Genomic DNA, 20,564 nt, shown 5'->3' with positions numbered 1-20,564 from the left:
GGCTGTCGGTTCGAGGCTACCCTGAGACTACATAGTAAATTCCAGGTAACCCTGGTAGGCAAGACTCGAAAAACCAAACCAAAAAAAAGGAAGAAAATCAAACCTGAGAGATACTCTATTAGTTAGTTTCTAAAGTAGAGTTTTAAAATTCAGCATTTAAGGTGCTTGACTGCAAACTCTAAGGACCTGGGTTTGATTTCCCAGTACCCTTGGAAAGCCAGATGCACAAGGTTGACACATGCATCTGGAGTTTGTTTGCAGTGGCTAGAGGCCCTTGTGCATCCATTCTCTCTATCATCTATCTACCTTTTTCTCTCATAAATTTTTAAAAAGGTTAGAAGAAAAAAACAAAAGCAAGCTGAATATGGCCACACAAGTCACAAGTGTGTAATCCGATTCACAGGGTTGGGGAGAATATGGGACACCTCGAGACCACATCTCAGCATTGAGGTCAAGTGATGAAAGAAGGATATTCGGGCGTGGTGGCGCATGCCTTTAATCCCAGCACAGGGGAGGCAGAGGTAGGAGGATTACCATGAGTTCAAGGCCACCTTAGACTACATAGTGAATTCCAGGTCAACCTTGGCTAAAGCAAGACTCTGCCTGGGAGGGAGGAGGAGAACCCTAGAGAGGAGGATACCAGACATTTTCTCTGGCCTTTATGCTCATACACACAGAACACATGCTTCTACACACAGATGTGCACACACACATCACACACACCACAGACAGCATTCCACATGCCTACTCTATACACATATATGCAAGAATGCAGAAAAATGTGGATTTCAGCATGTTAATATAGAGGCATTTATGAAATTAGTAAGTGATGACATCTTTTAAATCTTTAAAAGAGTTATATCTAATATATTTTTAATTTTGGAATATGTGATACATGAAAATGTCTACCATATATGAGACAGTTAATACTTGATTAGTAGTGTTTTGTGGGTTGTGGATTACATGTTACTAATGATATTTAACTACCCAAATGCTCTTTTAGAAAACAAAACATTAAATTTTTTTAAAACTTTATTTATTTGTGAGAGAGAAAGAGGCAAAAGAGAGGGAGAGAGAGAATGGGTGCACCAGGGCCTCCAGTCACTGCAAACGAACTCCAGGTGCATGCGCCCCCTATGCATCTGGGTCCTGGGGAATCAAACCAAGGTCCTTTGGCTTTACAGGTAAACACCTTAATCGCTAAGCCATCTTTCCAGTCCTACCTAAATGTTTTTAAAAAATTTTTTTAAAATAAGGGACAGACACAGACAGAGAAAGAGTGCATCAGGATCTCCTGTCACTGTAAATGAACTCCATATGCCTGCGCCACTTAGTGCATATGGCTTAGGTGGGTACTGGGGACTTGAGCCTGGGCTGTCAGACTTTGTAAAGAAGTATCTTAATTGCTGAGTTATCACCTTAACGTCCCTTTAGAAATTATCTATTTATTAGAGAGAGACTGGGCAAGCCAGGGCCTCTCTCTCCTGCAAATGAACTCCAGATGCATGTGTTACCTTGAGCATCTAGGTTATGTTTGTATTGGGGAATTGTATCTGTGTTCTTGGGCTTTGCAGGCAAGCTCCTTAACTGCTAAGCCATCTCTCCAGCACCCCCCCTCCTTTTTTTTTGACATAGAGTCTCACTCCAGCCTGGGCTGACCTGGAATTCACTATAGAGTCTTAAGCTGGTCTCAAACTAACATCCATCCTTCTATCTCTTCCTCCCAAATGCTGGGATTAAAGCCATGCACCACCACACCTAGTCTTTTGAAATTTTTTTTTAAAGCATTGATTTTATTTTATTTTACTTATTTGACAGAAAAAGAGGGGGAGAGAGAGAGAGAGAGAGAGAGAGAGAGACAATGGATGCACCAGGGCCTCCAGCCACTGCAAACGAACTCTAGACATGTGTGCCCCCTTGTGCATCTGGCTAACTTGGGTCCATTAGCTTTGTAGGCAGATGCCTTAACCACTAAGCCATCCCTCCAGCCAGCCCATGAAACCTTTTTTTTCTTTTTAATTATATTTTTTTTTGGCTTATTAAGGTAGGGTCTCCTTCTAGCCCAGGCTGACCTGGAATTCATTATGTAGTCTCAGGGTAGTCTTGAACTCACAACAGTCCTCCTACCTCTGCCTTCCAAGTGCTGGGATTAAAGAAAGGTGTGCACCACCACTCCTGGCTTCTTTTTAACTGATACATAAAAACATAAAAAAATTATGGACTATCAAATGATATTTCAGTATACATGTTATGTAATATTGTTTAAATATGGTGGCAAAGATTTTTTCGGTTAAGGATTTTTTTGTTTGTTTGTTTTTGTTTTTAGAGGTAGGGTTTTACTCTAGATGAGGCTGACTTGGAAGTCACTGTGTAGTAGCAGGGTGGTCTCGAACTCATGGTGATCCTCTTACCTCTGCCTCCTGAGTGCTGGGATTAAAGGCATGCCCCACCACGCCCAGCAATAATTTTTTTAAAATATTTTTATTTGTTTATTAGAGAAAGAGAATAAGAATGAGAATGGGTGTGCCAGAGCCTCTAGCCACTTACAAATGAACTACAGGTGTGTGCACCATCTTGTGCATCTTGCTTATATGGGTTCTGGTGAATCCAATCTGGGTCCTTAGGGTTTGCAGGCAAGAGCCTTAACCACTAAGCCATGTCTCTAGCCCAATATTTTATTTAAAAGACGAGAAAGCAGAATTACTTGGAGGTATTTAGCTTTATTCAGTTTGAAAAGTTGGTGTTGGAGTCAGGTTCACATTGCTGGTAGAAATCACCCAATCAAGAGCAGCTTGTGGGGAAAAGAGGTTTATTTTGGCTTATAGGTTCTAAGGGAAGCTCCACGATGGCAGGGAAAAGTATGGCATGAGCAGAGGGTGGACATCACCTCTGACCAACATAAGGTGGGCCATAGCAATAGGAGAGCGTGCCAAACACTGGCAAGGGGACACTGGCTATAACACCCATAAGCCCACTCCCAACAACACACTGCCTCCAGGAAGCATTAATTTCCAATTGCCATCAGCTGGGGAATCTAACATCCAGAATACCTAAGTTTATCAGGGACAGCTGACTCAAACCACCACAGTTGGGTAAAATATACAATTAAATAACTGGAAGTGGAAATAATTATTAGATTATCTAACATACTATTATATTGATGGAGAATGTTATGCTTTATAATGGCTTTGGTAAGTTTAAAGCAATATTTTCTGTAATGTCTTTAATATATAATTGTGACTAGAATTTTTAGAAGCAATTGTGTGTTTCTATACTTGAGATGACTTTCAGTGTATTTTTGTTTTATTAGGTTACCTTGTATGAATGCCATTCACAAGGAGAAATACGGTTATTGCAATCTTACGTGGACGCTGATGTATCCTTTCCTGAGTGTTTAGTGAAAGACATTTATTTCAATAAGTACACTAGAGATTTTCTAAATTAATTCCCTAAAGTTTTCATCATGCCTCTAGTCAGTACAACTACTTCTCTGTCCTTGTGACCCAAGAGAATCCTGTATCTTGTTTCCTGGGCCCTCTATGCCATGGGTGTGATGCAATGGAGGCGCTATAAATCCAGTAATCTACAGTGTTAGCAGAGACTAGTGAAAACCTTCTGCTGATTCGACCTTGCCTTCAATTTTAGGGTCGGTATATTTGAAAAATTTTTAAATCTTTATTAACAACATATTTTGTATGGATACATTGTTAGTACCCCCTTTTCCCTCATCCCTGCCCACATTCCTTTGGGGACCCTTCGCAGTGGGGTTTGCAGGTATTCCACATGGGGTTATGGGTTATGTGTTGTGGGAACAGCATTCACTTATTTTTAAGGGGAGTAAATGCTGCTGGGCATTAGAATGTTTCTGCCCTCTCTTCCACAAAATTCCCTCAGCCGTGGTCGGTGGGTTTTAAGTGTACTTCACTGTGTAGTCAGTGTATGTTTAATCAGATCATGGGTTGATCGAGTTCTGAATGGCGGTCATTCCAAGTATTTGATTCAGAAAGCCAAGATGAAAAAAATATATGTAATTTAGAAATAAAGTATTGCAAAATATGAGTTACGAAGAAAAGGAGAAAAAAAGACAAAGGAGGAGAGAGCAATAGAAACTCAAGTAACATTCTTTCAGATCCATTTGAAGAAATACAACAGCAAAACAAGGCAAGGACACTTTGTCGGTGGTATGGAAACGAGTAACTGAAGCCATATTGGGAAGCTCTCACAGAAAGAGGTGGGAGATGAAGCAGATTTAGGGATTTATAGAAGAATCGGGATAGAGGGCCAGCAGAGGCAAGCCTGCAGGCTGGACACCTAACTTGTACATAAAATATTTTCCTTTTTATTTTTTGGCTTTTCAAGGTAGGGTCTCATTCTAGCTCAGACTAACCTGGATCACTATGTAGTCTCAGGGTGGCTTCAAACTCATGGCGATCCTATTCTCTGCCTCACCCTTGCTGATATAAAAGGCATGTACCACCACGCCCATCCTTGTGCGTAAAACTTGATTGGAATAAACCATGCCCAGTTGTTTAGCTGTTCTTTCTGGTTGGCTTGGCACGACATTGCTGGAGTTGAGTATAATTATATAAATTGTTCAGTAGTAACTGGATTGGAGGGTTGGGGGAGGAGTTTAAGCTCATTAATTGTAGATTTTAGACCTAAAATTATCATCGTATCATTTTCTTTCTTTCTTTTAAAATTTTTTTATTGACAACTGCTGACCTTGTCTCCAGCCCATGGTGATTAATTTTTTAAAATTATTTTTTAATTGACAACTTCCATAATTGTAAATCATATCCAGTGGTAATTCCCTCCCTCCCCACACTTTCCCCTTTGAACCTCCATTCTCCATCATAACCCTTCCACCTCTCAATCAGTCTCTTTTATTTTGATGTCATCATTTTTTCCTTCTATTATAGTGGTCTTGTGTAGGTAGTGTCAGGCACTGTGAGGCCATGGATATGCAGGTCATTTTGTGTCTGGGGGAGCCTGTTGTAAGGAGTCCTACCCTTCGTTTTGCTCTTTCATTTTTTCTGCCACCTCTTCCACAGTGGACCTTGAGCCTTGGAAGGTGTGATAGAGATATTTCAGTGCTGAGCACTCCTCTGTCACTTCTTTCCAGCACCATGATGCCTTCTGAGTCATGCCAAGGTCACTGCCATCTGAAAAGAGAAGGTTCTCTAACCAACAGTGAGAGTAGCATTATATATGGGTATGAACATTAAGAGAAGTGCTTACTGGGCAGTTTGGTGAGCATAGTATATACATTTAGACAGACACCAACAGACGTTACACCTCTAGGGCTCATTACTATCCCTTTTGTAGGTTTTCAATACTAGAAATATATTCCCTCCCATTAAGCAGGCCTCTAGTCAAATTAGGGGGCAGTTGGTTTTCCCCATAACAGATGTGCCACTATTGCATGCATTGTCTCATTAGGCATGGGTGGCCAAATATAAGGCTTGCAGTGTCCACTGTTGAGTATCTACACTGATGATTTCTCTCTCTCCCATTGAACTGCATGCAGTTTGGATTTTTCCAGCTTTCTGTTAGCTGGTCTATAAGGAGATTTTCAGCTCAGCTGCAGCAAGAATTCTCAATGATTTTGTAGCCCATGTATGTGGAGTCTTGGGTCTTAATCATCTATTCCTGGTGGGCAACCTTGGCAATGTCCTGTAATGTTTTAGGGGCATCAGGGACCCCACTGGAAGGTATCCTATCCCTGGCTCTGAAAATATTCTAGTAACAATTTGTGGTTCCTACATGTTCCAGTGTCTAGAAAAGTAGGTTTACATATGACTTACTTATATGCTCTTAGATTTTGCATCTTGTTTTTTTGTTTGTTTGTTTGTTTTTTTATCGAGGTAGGGTCTCACTCTGGCCCAGACTGACCTGGAATTCACTATGGAGTCTCAGGGTGGCCTCGAACTCACAGTGATCCTCCTACCTCTGCCTCCCGAGTGCTGGGATTAAAGGCGTGCGCCACCACGCCCGGCTATGCTCTTAGATTTTGATTAGTCTTCCCTCCACCTTTCCTTTACTCAATCTCTTCTCCTGACCTCACTTAGCACTTAGGTCTTTCACCCCCATTCATCTGTTCTTCTACTTACATATATACATTACCATTCTATTAGGTGCCCCCCCTTTCTGTTCCCTTTATATCCTCTTTCTAGCTTACTATCCGCTGCTATTGAGTTTTATTTCTACATATATAGAAGTCCAATCATTTGCAGCTAGGATCCACACATGAGAGAGAACATGTGACATTTGGCTTTATGGGCCTGGGTTACCTCATTGCATGTAATCCTTTCCAGATCCATCCTTTTTCCTGCAAATTTCATTTTTCTTAACCACTGAGTAGAACTCCATTGTATATATGTGCCACATCTTCATTATCCACTCCTCAGTTGAGGGACATCTAGGATGGTTCCATTTCCTAGCTGTTGTGAATAGAGCAGCAGTAAACGTGGTTGAGCACGTATCTCTAAGGTAGTGAGACAAGTTCTTAGGATATATGCTTAGGAGTGCTATAGCTGGGTCATATGGTAAATATTTTTAGCTGTCTCAGGAACCTTCACACTGATTTCCACACTTTCTGGACCAGATTTCATTCCCACCTACAGTGTAGTTCCTCTTTCTGCATCCTTGTCAGCATTTATGGTCGTTTGTTTTCAAGATGGTAGCCATTCTGACAGGAGTGAGATGGAATCTTAACATAGTTTTAATCTGCATTTCTCTGATGACTAGGGATGTAGAACATTTTTTTAGATGTATATATGCCATATGTGTTTCTTCTTTTGAGAACTCTATTTAGTTCCATAGCACATTTTTTTAATTGGGTTGATTTCTTATTATTTAATTTTTTTTTTTTTGTGGTTTTTCGAGGTAAGGTCTCACTCTGGTCCAGGCTGACCTGGAATTAACTCTGTAGTCTCAGGGTGTCCTTGAACTCATGGCAATCCTCCTACCTCTGCCTCCCAAGTGCTGGGATCAAAGGCATGCGCCACCATGCCCGGCAAATGTTTTGAGTTTTTTATATATCCTAAATATTAATCCTCTATCAGATGTGTAGCAGGCCTCCAGCCACTGCAAATGAATTCCAGATTCATGTGCCAACTTGTGCATCTGAGTTACTTGGGTCCTGGGGAATTGAATCTTGAACCAGGGTCCTTAGGCTTCACAGGCAAGCACTTAACTACTAAGCCATCTCTCCAGCCTGACCAACCTTATTTTTGTTGCTCAAAATTGTTTTAGTTATTTGAGGTTTTTTGTGTTTCCGAATGAAATTTTGGATTTTTTTTTTCTGTTTCCATGAAGAATGCTATTGAAATTTTGATTGGGTTGCATTAAATGTGTAGATTGCTTTCGGTAAGATTGCCATTTTCCCACTATTGATTCTTCCATTCCAAGAACAAGGGATGTCTTGCCTTTTCCTAGTGTCTTCTGCCATTTCTTGCTTGAGTGTTTAAAGTTTTCATTGTAGAGATCCTTCACGTCTTTGGTTAGGTTCATTCCAAGGTACTTTATTTGTTTTGATGCAATTGTAAATGGTAGTGATTCTCTGATTTCATCCTTTGTGTGTTTGTTTTTGGTATATAGGAAGGCTAATGGTTTCTGTGTGTTTATTTTGTATCCTGCTACATGGCTATAGGTGTTTTATCAGCTTTAACAGTTTGCTGGTAGAGTCTTTAGGGTCATTTATATATAGAATCATGTCATCTGCAAATAATGATAACTTGATCTCTTCCTTTACAGTTTGTATCCCGTTTATGTGTGTCTTTTGCTTTATTGCTATGGCATATGTTGAACCATCCCTACTTGGTCAGGGTGAATGATATTTTTGATATATTGTTATATTCTATCTAGCATTATTTTGTTGAGAATTTTTGCGTCTAGTTTCCTGAGGGATATTGGTTTATAATTTTTTTTTTTCTTCACCTGGTTTTGGTATCAGAGTGATGATGGCTTTGTAGAAGGAGTTTGGTAGGATTCCTTCTTTTTTCTATTTTATGGAAAAGTTTAAGAAGCATTGGTGTTTGTTCTTCTGTGAAGGTCTGATAAAATTTACCAGTGAATCTATCTGGGCCTGGACTTTTTTTAAAAGTTGGGTGATTTTTGTTAACTGCTTGGATCTCTATACTTGTTATATGTCTATTTAAGTGGTTAATCTCATCTTGATTTAATTTAGGTAGGTCATATAAATCAAGGAAATGATCCATCTCGTTACGCTTTTTAAACTTTGTGGAGTATATATTCTTATATTATGTACATATGTTTTTTTGAATTTCTTGAAATCTGTTGTGATGTTGACTTTTTCATCTCTAATTTTATTAATTTGTATCTCTTCTCTCTTTTGGTCCAGTTTGCTAAAGGTTTATCAATCTTGTTTCTCTTTTCAAAGAACCAACTGTTTGTTTCATTGATTCTTTGGTTTTTTGTTTGTTTGTTTGTTTGTTTTTGGTTTCTATTTCATTAATTTCTGCCTGAGTCTTTATTAATTCTTCCCGTCTACTGATTTTTGGTTTGCCTTGTTATTCTTTTTCCCAGGCTTTAAGGTGAAGCATTAGTTGTTTGCTTGCGATCTTTCTAATTTCTTAATACAGGCACTTAAAGCTGTAAATTTCCCTCTTAGGGCTGCCTTCATTGTGCCCCAGGTTTTGGTATGTTGTGTTTTCATTATCATTTAATTCTATGAATTTTTTGATTTCCGTAGTAGTGTATTGTTTAGTTTCCATCATTTGTTGTATGCTCTATAGCTTTTCTTGCTGTTAGTTTGTAGTTTGATCCCATTGTGATTAGATAGAGTACAAGAAATTATTTCAGTGTTCCTGTATTTGTTAAGATTTGCTTTGTGTCCTAATATATTGTCTATTTTAGAGAATGTTCCATGTGCTGCTGAAAAGAATGTGTATTCTGCAGCATTTGTGTGAAATGTCCTGTATGTATCTGTTAGGTCCATTTGTTCTATGACCTCATTTAATCCAGATGCCTCTCTGTTTATTTTTTCCCGGGATGACCTGTCAATTGATGAGAGTGGGGTGTTGAAGTCACTCACTACAACTGTGTTTGTTGTTATCTGTGACCTTAGTTCTAATGGCGTTTTTTTGATGAAGTTGGGAACCCCCGTGTTAGGTGCATATATGTTTAGGCTTGTCATGTCCTCCTGTTGGAGTGTGCCTTTAATCAATATAATGTGACCTTTCTTATCTTCCCTACCTAATGTTGGACTGAAGTCTACCTTGTCAGATATTAGGATAGCAACCGCTGCTTGTTTTCTAGGCCCATTTGCTTGAAATACCGTTTTGTTTACCTTTGCTCTCTTGTATTAACGAGTATGTGAGTATCGATTGTTTTTTCAGGTTCCTTATATGTGTGCTTTTCTTTCTCTTCACCATGGAGGATCCTTTCAAGTACTGTCTGTAGAGCTGGTTTGGCTTCAAATATTCCTTTAGTCTTTTTTTGTGGAATGTCCTTATTTCTCTACCTATTTGAATGGATATTTTGGCAGCACAAAGTAACCTTGGTTGACAGTTGTTATAGTTCAGATCTTGGGAAACATCCCAACCCTTCTGGCTTTTAAAGTTTTTGTTAAGTAATCTGCTGTGACCCTCATGGGCTTACCCTTGTTTGTGAGTTGGTTTTTCTGTTTAACTGCTTTCAATATATTTTCTTTAGTTTGTATGTTTGGTAGTTTAGTTGTCATATGGTGAGGAGAGGTTCTTTCCTGGTTTTGTCTGTTTGGTTTTCTAATGGTTTTCTGTATCTGCATTGGCATCTCTTTCCAAATTTGGGGCAAGTTTTCTTCTGTGATTTTGTTGAAAACATCTGCTATACCTTTGGAGTGAAATTATTCTCCTTCTACTATACCCTGAATTCTTATGTTTTGTCTTTTCATAGTGTCCCAATATCTTGAAGTTCCCATTTATACTTTCCTATTTGTCTTTTCTTTGTTGGACTGACTGTATTAATTCTGCCACCTAGTCTTCTAGTTTAGATATTCTGTCCTCTCCTTCATCTATTCTACTGGTGAGATTTTCTATAGAGTATTTTTTTTTTTTTATTTCATTGACTGTACTCTTCATTGCTAGTAAATTCTGACTGGTTTTTCTGTATTATTTCTGTTTCCTTACTCATATCTTATATTGACCTCCTTATTTCATTCCTGGTCTTCTTTGATTCCTTTCATTCCTTTAATTTCCTCATTGATTTCCTTAAACATATTTATAAACATTCTTTTGAAGTCTTAGGCATTTCCTCTAAATCAGTCTCACTGGAGGTCATTTCCGATGGGTTAATACTTTTTGGTGGATTTATATTGTCTTGATTTTTTTGTGTTTCTTGTGTTATGTACCTATTTTTGCATCTTGGGTTAATTTAATGCTTGGATTTTCTAATGTTCTGCAGTATTATTAGATATATCTATCAATCTCGTGTTATTTATTGGCAGGGTAGGAGCTTAAGGTGCTAGGTGTGGCTCTTAAGATTCTCAGAGTATCTACAAAAGTGACCCTAGATGTTGGGTTTGCCTGCTATGAGAGTATGCTGAGTGGAACAAAATACAGGCCGATTCTAAAATTTACCTAAATAATGTACACATTCAATGCAAAACAGCACAGAGTATGCAAGAGAAGGTATTATGACAACCAGATCCTCTAACAAAGTCACCGTCCCTCAGGATGTGTATTGCCCCACACTTTTAATCATGTCAACTAGAAGGCTATGCTTTCTGGTCTGATGAAGGTTCCAAGTCAGCTTGTGACCAAGTGAGACCTTTCCCTAATGAACTACAGAGGAGGAAACAAAGGCACTATAAATCAGGAAGCAACAAATGGCAAGCCCAAAATATGGCATATTTAAGAATGGCAAAACTGACCATCTATCAGATTTAACATATAATTTATCATGACATGGAAGGTGCAATTAGCATATCTGATTCAAGCTTATTTGGTAGGTACTGACTTGGTGTAATCCCAGTTATCTTTTGGGATGGTTTTGGTCTCGATTATGCTGTGCTCCTGCTTGTGTCCCTCTTTGCTGCTCCGTGGGCTTAGGTAGGTTGGCTGGGTTGCTGGGTTGCTGGGTCACTGCTCTGATCTGTGCCAGGTGCTGTGTAGGTCTGCTCCCTTCCCCAGGGCTCTGATGCTTGCTGCCAAGTAGCTGGTGGTGGGGAAGGGGAGGCTGTGGATGGTGGCTGAAGTTTTCCCGCTGGTCCTCACAATCCTCTTCCTCACGAGCTGTTCCTCAGTTCTTCCCTGCCATCCTCCCTTTCGTATTTCTTGAGTTTGCGAGCAGGCTGGTGTGAGTGGAGAGTCCCCTCACCTGGCTTTTCTGGCCGTTCAGGCCCAGCCTTGTGGCTGTCCACCGCTGCTGGAGCCACTTCTGTGGGCTCCAAATGCTCTGGATCTCTTCTACTCCTCTACTGAAGTTGATAATTTCTTATACTCCTCACTTTTTAGTAGAAGAGTGTACTTTGCTCGTTTTTTTTTTTTTTTTTTTTTCCGGGGGTGGGAGGAGGTCTTTCTCCTTTTTCATCATGCTGCTTGGCATGGTTCCTACACCACCATCTTAACTGGAAGTCTGATTTTCTTTCTTGAGATAACCTTGCTATATAGTCTAGCTAGGCTGGCCTTAAACTTGTGTTCGTCCTCCTGTCTGCCTACCCAGTGCTGTGATAACAGGTGTGTACTAACACACCTGGACGTTGGCCTGTAATTGATTTTGTTGTATAAAGTAAACTCTCAAAAACTTGAAGCTGGGAATGGTGATGCATGCTTTGAATCCAGCACTTTGGACACTGATGTAGGAGATCGAGGTAGGAGAGCTGTGAGTTCTAGGCCAGCCTGAGACTAATTCCAGGTCAACCTGGGCTAGAGGAAGACCCTACCTCAATAAACCAAAAAAAAAAAAAAAAAAAAAAAACAACCAAAAACAATCAATCAAAAAACTTGAGCAGTTCTTTGACAGATTCCATTTATGGTAATTACTAACATTTATTTTCCAAAGTAAACTGTATTTTTAAAAATGTTTTTAAAGATTGACAATACTTGGGCCATAATTTCCTTTTTTTTTTTTTTTTTCGAAGTAGGGTTTCATTCTAGTCTAAGTTGATCTGGAATTCACTCTATTCTCTGGGTAGCCTCGAACTCTTGGAGATTCTCCTACCTCTGCCTCCCAAGTTCTGAGATTAAAGGCGTGTGCCTGGCTTCCTCCCATTTTTTTTTTAAACAAATTCTTTGTTTATTTTTATTTATTTATTTGACAGTTACAGACAGAGATAGGAGGGAGGGGGAGAGAGAGAGAGAGAGAACGGGCTCATCAGGGCCTCCAGCCACTGCAAACCAAAACTCCAGACACATGTGCCCCCTTGTGCATCTGGCTTATGTGGGTACTGGGTAATCGAGCCTTGAACCGGGATCCTTAGGTTTTACTGGCAAGCACTTAGTCGCTAAGCCATCTCTCCAGCCCCAATAAATTGGTTTTCTTAACTATGGCATCTCTTAGGCTGATGAAAACTTTTACACTTGTGCATGGACCTATGATAGCAATACAAGCCATCCTTTGTTAGCTGTCGCTGGATCCAGAGGCATCATAAGGATAATCAACCCCATAACCATGCAGTGCATAAAGGTGGGTTTTCTGGTCCCACTTCAGCTCTGCTTCCTTTGAATGCACACCTCATAAAACTTCCCATCATGGATTTAAAACTCATAGATTCAGTGTCTGAAACTTCTGATTTGATCTGGACCTTGCTCACTGCTTGATTTAGATTTATCTTTTTGAGACTGTTGTGATGATTGACTCATGTAAGTTAAATATACAGAAAAATTATCTGTAATTAAAACAAAATTCTGCCTTTGATTTCCCTGCTTTGAACAATAAGAGGTTTTCTAAGGCATCTGTAAAGTTACAGACTTTAGGAGACTTTCTAATGACAAGAAGGAAAAACCTGGGAAAATGATAGGAGGACCAGTTTGACACATTTATTTCTAAAAATGTTTTTATTTATTTAAGAGAGAGAATGGATATGTCAGAGCCTCTTGCAACTGCAAATAAATTCCAGACTCACATGCCACATTGTGCATTTGGCTTTACTTGGGCACTGGGGAATTGAATGTGGGCCAGCAGGCAATACAAGCGAGCACCTTACACTGATGAGTTATCTCTCCAGATGCATGTTTTTGTTGTTTTTTGAGGCAGTGCTCCACTTTGTAGCCCAGGCTGACCTTCAACTCAGTCTCTTCAGTACTGGGATTATAGGTGTGAGCCACCATGCCTACCATTAATTACTTGGCTGTTTTTAACCCTGGGAGTTCCTTAGAATCACCTGAGGATCTCTTAAACACTATTATTCTCATCCACATTTTGGCTAATCCAATCCAGTCAGAATATCTGCAAGTGGGACTTTTTTTTATAAAAAATATTTTGTTTTTAATTTATGTATTCGAGAGAGAGACAGAAATAGGCAGGTGGAGGGGAGTGGAGAATGGGAATGCCAGGGCCTCCAGCCACTGCAAACTAACTCCAGATGCTTGCGCACCCTTGTGCATCTGGCTTAAGTGGGTCCTGGAGAGTCACACCTGGGTTCTTTGGCTTTGTAGGTATGCAACTTAACCGCTAAGCCATCTCTACAGCCCCACAAGTGGGACTTAAAAAAAAATGTTTTGCCGGGCGTGGTGGCGCACACCTTTAATCCCAGCACTCGGGAGGCAGAGGTAGGAGATCTTTATGAGTTCAAGCCACCCTGAGATTCCATAGTGAATTCCAGGTCAGCCTGGGCTAAAGTGAGACCCTACCTCGGAAAAAAAGAAAAAAGAAAAAAAATGTTTTGCTTGTCATTTTGTTGGATGATTTTGATATGCAACCATGTTTAAGAACCACTGCTTTTAGGGTTAGCATTTTTCCCTCTTTCCCTAGTTTTGCTGGGGGTTTAACCCAGGACCTTGAGTATGGTAGACATATACTGTACCACAGAGTTGCATTCCCAGCCTTACTTTTCTGTTAAGATTAATGAAAGAGAATTTATTGATTTTGAGATGTGAAACTTGAAATATTTTTCATCTACTACAGCATTATGTTGGCCATGGAAATGCTATCAATGAACTGAAGTTCCATCCAAGAGACCCAAATCTTCTCCTGTCAGTAAGTAAAGGTGAGTTTACAGAAACAAATGCTTCTTTAGTTGAATGGATTTTGGAATAATTGTTTTAAACAGGTAAGATGTGTTCTAAAGAAAAGCATGCCAAATTTTAAAAAATGTAGTAGGTTTTAGGAAAAAACAAAACAAAAAAAAAAGAGAGAACTCCTCAGGCTACCTTAGCACCTCACAAAACAAGAACTGGAGAGCGGAACCATGAAATGCGCTATGCCTGCTGATAAACATAAGATGTGAAATGTATGTACGCTTCTCATGTTGTGATGGTTCCAACCTCATGTGAGTAACTACATTGTGTTGTCAGTTTTGAATTACATACCACCCAAGTTACGATTTTCAAAAGGTTCTTAAAGCTGGGCATAGTGGCTCATGCCTTTAATCCAAGCTCTCAGGAGGCAGAGTTAGGAAGATTGCTGTGTGTTCTAGGCCGGACTGACACTACACAGTGAATTCTGGACTGTAGTATGACCCTACCTTGAAAAATCAACAAAACAAAACAAAAGGAGAGCATTATATTTATGAGTCTTTTCTCGGTTTACATAGTCCATAGTCATTTTTAATCATTTCTGAGTTTTTCTTATATGCATGTGTGTATATGGGTATTTCAGGGTCTCATTACTGCAAATAAAAGCAGATACACGTGCCACTTTTTGCATCTGGTTTTATGTGGGTGCTGGGGATTTATTTATTTGTTTTGGTTCTTTTTAGAAAAAAATGTCTTATTTATTTATTTATTTGAGAGAAAGAGAGAGAGGCAGATGGGGTAGGGGAGAGAATAGGTACATCAGGACCTCTAGCAATTGCAAACTATGTCCAGACACATGCGTCATCTTGTGCATCTGGCTTGTGTGGGTAGTACTGGGGAATGGTACCTGGGTCCTTAGGCTACACAGGCAAATTCCTTAACTGCTAAATCATCTCTCCAGCCGCTAGTTTGGTCCTTTTTGAAGTAGGGTCTCACTAGCTCAAGCTGACCTGGAATTCAATAAGTAGTCTCAGGGTGACCTTCAATTCATGGTAATCCTCCTACCTCTGCCTCCCAGGTTCTGGGATTAAAGGCATGTGCCACCAATGCTCTGTTAGACATCTCCCCCCCCCCCCCCCAGGTAGGGTCTCATCCTAGACCCGGCTGACCTGGAATTCACTCTGTAGTCTTAGGGTTGTCTTGAACTCACGATTCTTCTATCTCTGTCTCCCAAGTGCTGGGATTAAAGGTGTGTGTCACCACACCCAGCTGAGGCATTTTTTTCTTTCTTTTTTTTTTTTAATTTTTTTTAAAATTTTATTTACTTATTTGAGAGTGACAGACACAGAGAGAAGGACAGATAGAGGGGGAGAGAGAGAATGGGCGCGCCAGGGCTTCCAGCCTCTGCAAACGAACTCCAGACGCGTGCGCCCCGTTGTGCATCTGGCTAACGTGGGACCTGGGGAACCGAGCCTCGAACCTGGGTCTTTAGGCTTCACAGGCAAGCGTTTAACCGCTAAGCCATCTCTCCAGTCCCATTTTTTTCTTTTTTAAGATTTTCATATTTATTTACTTATTTATTTGAAAGAGAAAGATAATGGGGCCAGGAGAGAGAGAGAGAGAGAATGGGCACACCAGGGCTTCCATTTGTTGTGAATGAACTCCAGATGCATGTGCCACTTTGCATCTGGTTTTGGTGGGTCTTGGGGAATCAAACCTGAGTCCTTTGGCTTGGCAGGCAAATGTCTTAACCGCTAAGCCATTTCTCCATCCCAGTCATATCTTATCTAAATAATTTTATATGCAATGCAATGTATTTAAGGTTGATGTTTAATATAAATTACATTCCTTTTCTTTTTGTGGTTTGCTCTTTCGTTTTATTTATTTTTGGTTTGTTTTCTGTGGTAGGGTCTCACTCTAGCTCAGGCTGACCTGAAATTCACAGTGTAGTCCCAGGGTGGCCTGAACTCTCGGTGATCCTCCTACCTCTGCCTCCCAAGTGCTGGCATTAAAGGCATGTGCTGCCATGTCCAGCTGTAAATTATATTCTATACTGTGTATAATCTAAATTTTCATAGCTTTGATTCTTATAAAGATGTTTTGAGAGTTCACAGTACATGAATGATTAAAGCTCATCTTAGTTTTATATGTTTGTTTATACTAGATCATGCTTTACGGTTATGGAATATCCAAACGGATACACTCGTGGCAATATTTGGAGGTGTAGAAGGGCACAGAGATGAAGTTCTAAGTGCTGTAAGTTGAAGCTACAGGACAGTGACCTTGTAAATCAGGTTTACATAGCTATAAATATTTCTCATTAACTTCTTTCCTTCCCTAATAGGTTACATGTTTGTTTCAGCCAACCTGTACAGCTGTCATTTCATTTATGTTTGACATAAAAGATTGTGGATCTCTTTTTTTCCTTTCCCTCCCCACCCTTTTAAAAAATATTTATTTGAGAGAGAGAGAGAATGAGTGAATGGACCTGTTAGGGCCTCCAACTACTGCAAACAAACTCCTGATGCATGTTCCATCTTATGCATCTATCTGGCTTTACATGGGTACTGGGGAATCAAACCTGGGTCCTTTGGCTTTTCTGGCAAGCACTTTAACTGCTAAGCAATCTTTCCAGCCCCCTTTATAATTTATTTTTTTAATATTTTATTTATTTCTTTTTCCCTTCTTTTCCCATTCCTTGCCCTTTTTTCCCTTTCTCTTCTTTTGAGGAAGTTTTCACTAAATACAGGCTAGACTGGTCTAAAACTTTCCACCTCTCCATAGTCCTGCCTCCACCTCAGCTTCTGGAATACTAGGATTACAGGCATATAGTATAACACCTGAAATTTTCCTTTTCTTTAATCTAAAATACTGAAAAAATTTTCTTGCTGAGTTTTGTTTTTGAGGGGGAAAAAATTAAACTAGTCATTAAGAATTTTTTTCTTTGAAGTTGAAATTTATATTTAAGGAAGTATTCCAATGTGCTCACACTGTGTTTCAGATTGCCTCTTCTCTGGCTGTAAACAATTAATGGTTGACAGACACCTAGCAGATCATCTGTTACAGCACCCTAATATCAAATGTAGACAGAAGCCCAGAAATACTACTGAATTTAACATGAGGCACCCAAGGAGTTCATGAAAAATCTCTGCAAATACTAGGCGGGAGGTGGAGCTCAGTGGTTGAGCAGTTGCCTGGCGTGTGCAAGGCCTTGGGTTGGAATCCAGAACCGTAAAAAGGCAAAGAAAAAGATCAAAGAGAAGCAGATGTTATCTTTATGTTGGAATATTGTAATTCACTGGTATTACATAAGTACTCAAGTAATTTAAAATATTTTTATTTATTGATTTGAAATAGAGAAATATGCAGACAGAGGGAATAAGTATGAGCACGCCAGGGCATCCTGCCACTGTGATTGAACTCCAGATGCATGCACCACTTTATGCATCTGGCTTTATGTGTGTACTGGGGAATCAACCTGGGTCACCGGGCTTTGCAAGCAAGTGCCTTTAACCACTACACCATCTTTTCAGCCCATGTTCCACTTTGCTCATTTGTTTTCTTTGATCCCAGCACTAAGAGTGAATTCTAGGCCATCGTTGGCTAGAGTAAGACCCTATCTCAAAAGACCAAAACAAAAAAATAAAACAAGAAAGAAAATAAATTTATGAAAGGGCAACAGAACTTATTGGTAACTGCCTGTAATCTATGGAAATCAGAAGCAGGAGTATTATGTTACAGGCCAGCCTAAGCTACCAAAATACTGATAAAAAAGTTAAAATTCATTATTCTATTAGATTCCTTCCTTCCCTCCCTTTGTTCCTTCCTTCATTCCTTTTCTAGATAGGATCTCACTCTAGCACAGGCTGACCTGAAACTCACTCTGTAATCTCAGGCAGGCATCAACTCACAGCAGTCCCTCCTGCCTGTTTTCCAAGTGCTGGGATTAAAGGCATATGCCACCATACCAGGTCTAGGCATTTTTTCTTTATTCGTTTAAAAATAAGCACTACAAGCACTATACCATTGAAATTAAATGTGATAATAGCAGTAAAACAAACAAAGAAAAAAACAGAATTTGAGCTAAGGACTCACCAAAAACAAAAACAAAAACAAAAAAACACAAGGGAACTAAAGAGATGGAACACATAATGTAGTCAACATTAGCATTGTAGTTTGAAGTACAGTTTTCATTTTATTGTATATCAGGTGAAATTGGACAAATACAAGATTGAAATTTATATACCTAAAATTCTCTTTTGTGTCTAGGATTATGATCTTTTGGGTGAAAAAATAATGTCCTGTGGTATGGATCACTCTCTTAAACTTTGGAGAATCAATTCAAAGAGAATGATGAATGCAATTAAGGAATCTTATGATTATAACCCAAATAAAACCAACAGGTAAAAGTATGTTTTGTTGTGCTGTCCAAGAGGTGTGTTTCACTTTTTTCCCAGTATTGTTAATGAAGCCAACAGCACTGTTGTTATTTTTATTATTTATTATATTTTTTATTTTTTAATTTAAATTTTTAATTTAAAATTTTTTTAATTTTATATTTTTATGACTCAGCTTTCAGTCTTATTTCAATTGTGTTTTTATCTTTTGTGCTAAATTTCATTTAATTCATTTATTCATGTTTTGGTCTTTTGAGGTAGGATCTTGCTCTAGTCCAGGCTGATGTTGAATTCACTATGTAGTCTCAGGGTGGCTTTGAATTTGCAGCAATCTTCCTACTTCTGCCTCCCAAGTGCTGGTATTAAGGGTGTGTGCCACCATGCCTGGCCATTTCACTTATTTTTGTACTTGACCTTAAGACATAACCATTTTAAAACATCTGAACTTACTGTGGAACAGAGAAAGTTAGAAGACACATTAGTAGATTCTATTTCAGGGTAATAAACTGTAACTTCAAAAGAATCATCTTCATAGCCATAATTCAGAATACAGTGTTTTCCTGTAAATCATGTTCCCTTCATTAAGTAGATACCTGTGGTGGAAGATCTCGGAACTTTCTTGCATTCTATAATTATCTCCATTCTTTCTTTTTAAGTATATTTTTATTTATTTGAATGAAAGATAAAGAGACAGAAAGAGAGTATGGGCACTTCAGGATATCCAGCCCGCTGCAAATGAATTCCACATGGCCTATGCCATTTTGTGCACTTGGCTTTATGTATTAGGGAATTGAACCCAGGCTTTATGAGCAAGTGCTTTTAACCACTGAGCCATCTCTTCAACCCCATTGTTTCTTTTTTTGAAGTACTTTGATTCTTAATAGAGTAACTGCCCTTTTCTTGGTTATGAACACTTTCACTGTAAACATACATTTACATGTGCCAAATTATTTTTATTTATTATTTTTTGGGTTTTCGAGGTAGGGTCTCACTTTAGCCCAGGCTGAACTTGAATTCACTATGTAGTTTCAAGCTGGCCTTGAACTCATGACATTCTTCCTATTTCTGTCTCGCAGTGCTGGGATTAAAGGCGTAACACCATGCCTCATAAATTTTTAGATTTTTTAGCATAGTGCTAGAGCTCATTTCCTGCTTTTCAAGTCAGGTTAAAGTAGGATTTTAGGGCTTAACTATTAAGGCACTTGCCTGCAAAGTCAAAGGATCCAGGTTTGATTCCCCAGGACCCACATGTAAGCCAGGTGCCCCAGGTGGCACATGTGTCTGAAGTTCATTTGCAGTGGTTAGAGGCCCTGGCATTCTATTCTGTCTAAAATAAATTTAAATTTAAATTTAAAAAATAGGTTTTTAACTTTGTCACCATTGATACATACTGTTGCGTACTCATCAGCCCTCGTTTTGTCTTTTTAATTTTTTTTTTCAAGATAGAGTCTCTCTGTAGCCTAGGCTGACTTGGAATTCACTACGTAGTCTCAGGGTAGCCTTGACCTCACGGCAATCCTTCTACTTCTGCATCCTGAGTGCTGGGATTAAATGTGTGCACCACCATGCTCCTCAGTGGCTTTTTTTGTTTGTTTGTTTGTTTGTTTGTTCCACCTTGTGCATATGACTTACGTGGGTCCTGGGGAATTGAGCCTCGAACTGAGGTCCTTAGGCTTCACAGGCAAGCACTTAACTGCTAAGCCATCTCTCCAGCCCCTTAGTGGCTTTCAAGAATAAGTACTTAACTATTCTAGGGGCTAGTCCTGTTAAATTTGTATTTTCAATTTTTTTTAACCATTTTTGGATACAAATTATATTTCACAGTTTACAGAGTTTCTGGGGTCTTTTGTGAAAGCATTACTAGGACTGTAATATCAATATGGTTATGACTAAAAGGCAACAATTATATAATAGTTAAGAATTTAGGGCTGGAGAGATGGCTTAGTGGTTAAGCGCTTGCCTGTGAAGGCTAAGGACACCGGTTCAAGGCTCAACTCCCCAGGACCCACGTTAGCCAGATGCACAGGGGGGCGCACGCATCTGGAGTTCG

The 20,564-nt window shown here is 39.3% G+C and overlaps 1 protein-coding gene across 2 annotated transcripts in view; it reads left to right on the top strand.

The window, feature by feature from the left end:
• Eed (embryonic ectoderm development) overlaps positions 1–20,564 on the top strand; it is a 61,062-nt gene that overhangs the window by 26,442 nt on the left and 14,056 nt on the right. For both annotated transcript variants that reach the window (XM_004658269.3, XM_045145516.1), the window contains 5 exons: positions 3,311–3,376; positions 12,502–12,627; positions 14,068–14,149; positions 16,282–16,373; positions 18,387–18,520. In XM_004658269.3, the coding sequence (XP_004658326.1) occupies positions 3,311–3,376; positions 12,502–12,627; positions 14,068–14,149; positions 16,282–16,373; positions 18,387–18,520 (500 nt within the window). The remainder of the gene's footprint in view (positions 1–3,310; positions 3,377–12,501; positions 12,628–14,067; positions 14,150–16,281; positions 16,374–18,386; positions 18,521–20,564) is intronic.

This window comes from Jaculus jaculus, chromosome 3 (assembly GCF_020740685.1).
Source record: "Jaculus jaculus isolate mJacJac1 chromosome 3, mJacJac1.mat.Y.cur, whole genome shotgun sequence".
In the NCBI taxonomy this organism is placed as follows: Eukaryota; Metazoa; Chordata; class Mammalia; order Rodentia; family Dipodidae; genus Jaculus; species Jaculus jaculus.
Note: the sequence above shows the minus strand (reverse complement) of the source record. Positions and strands in the feature narration are given on the sequence as shown.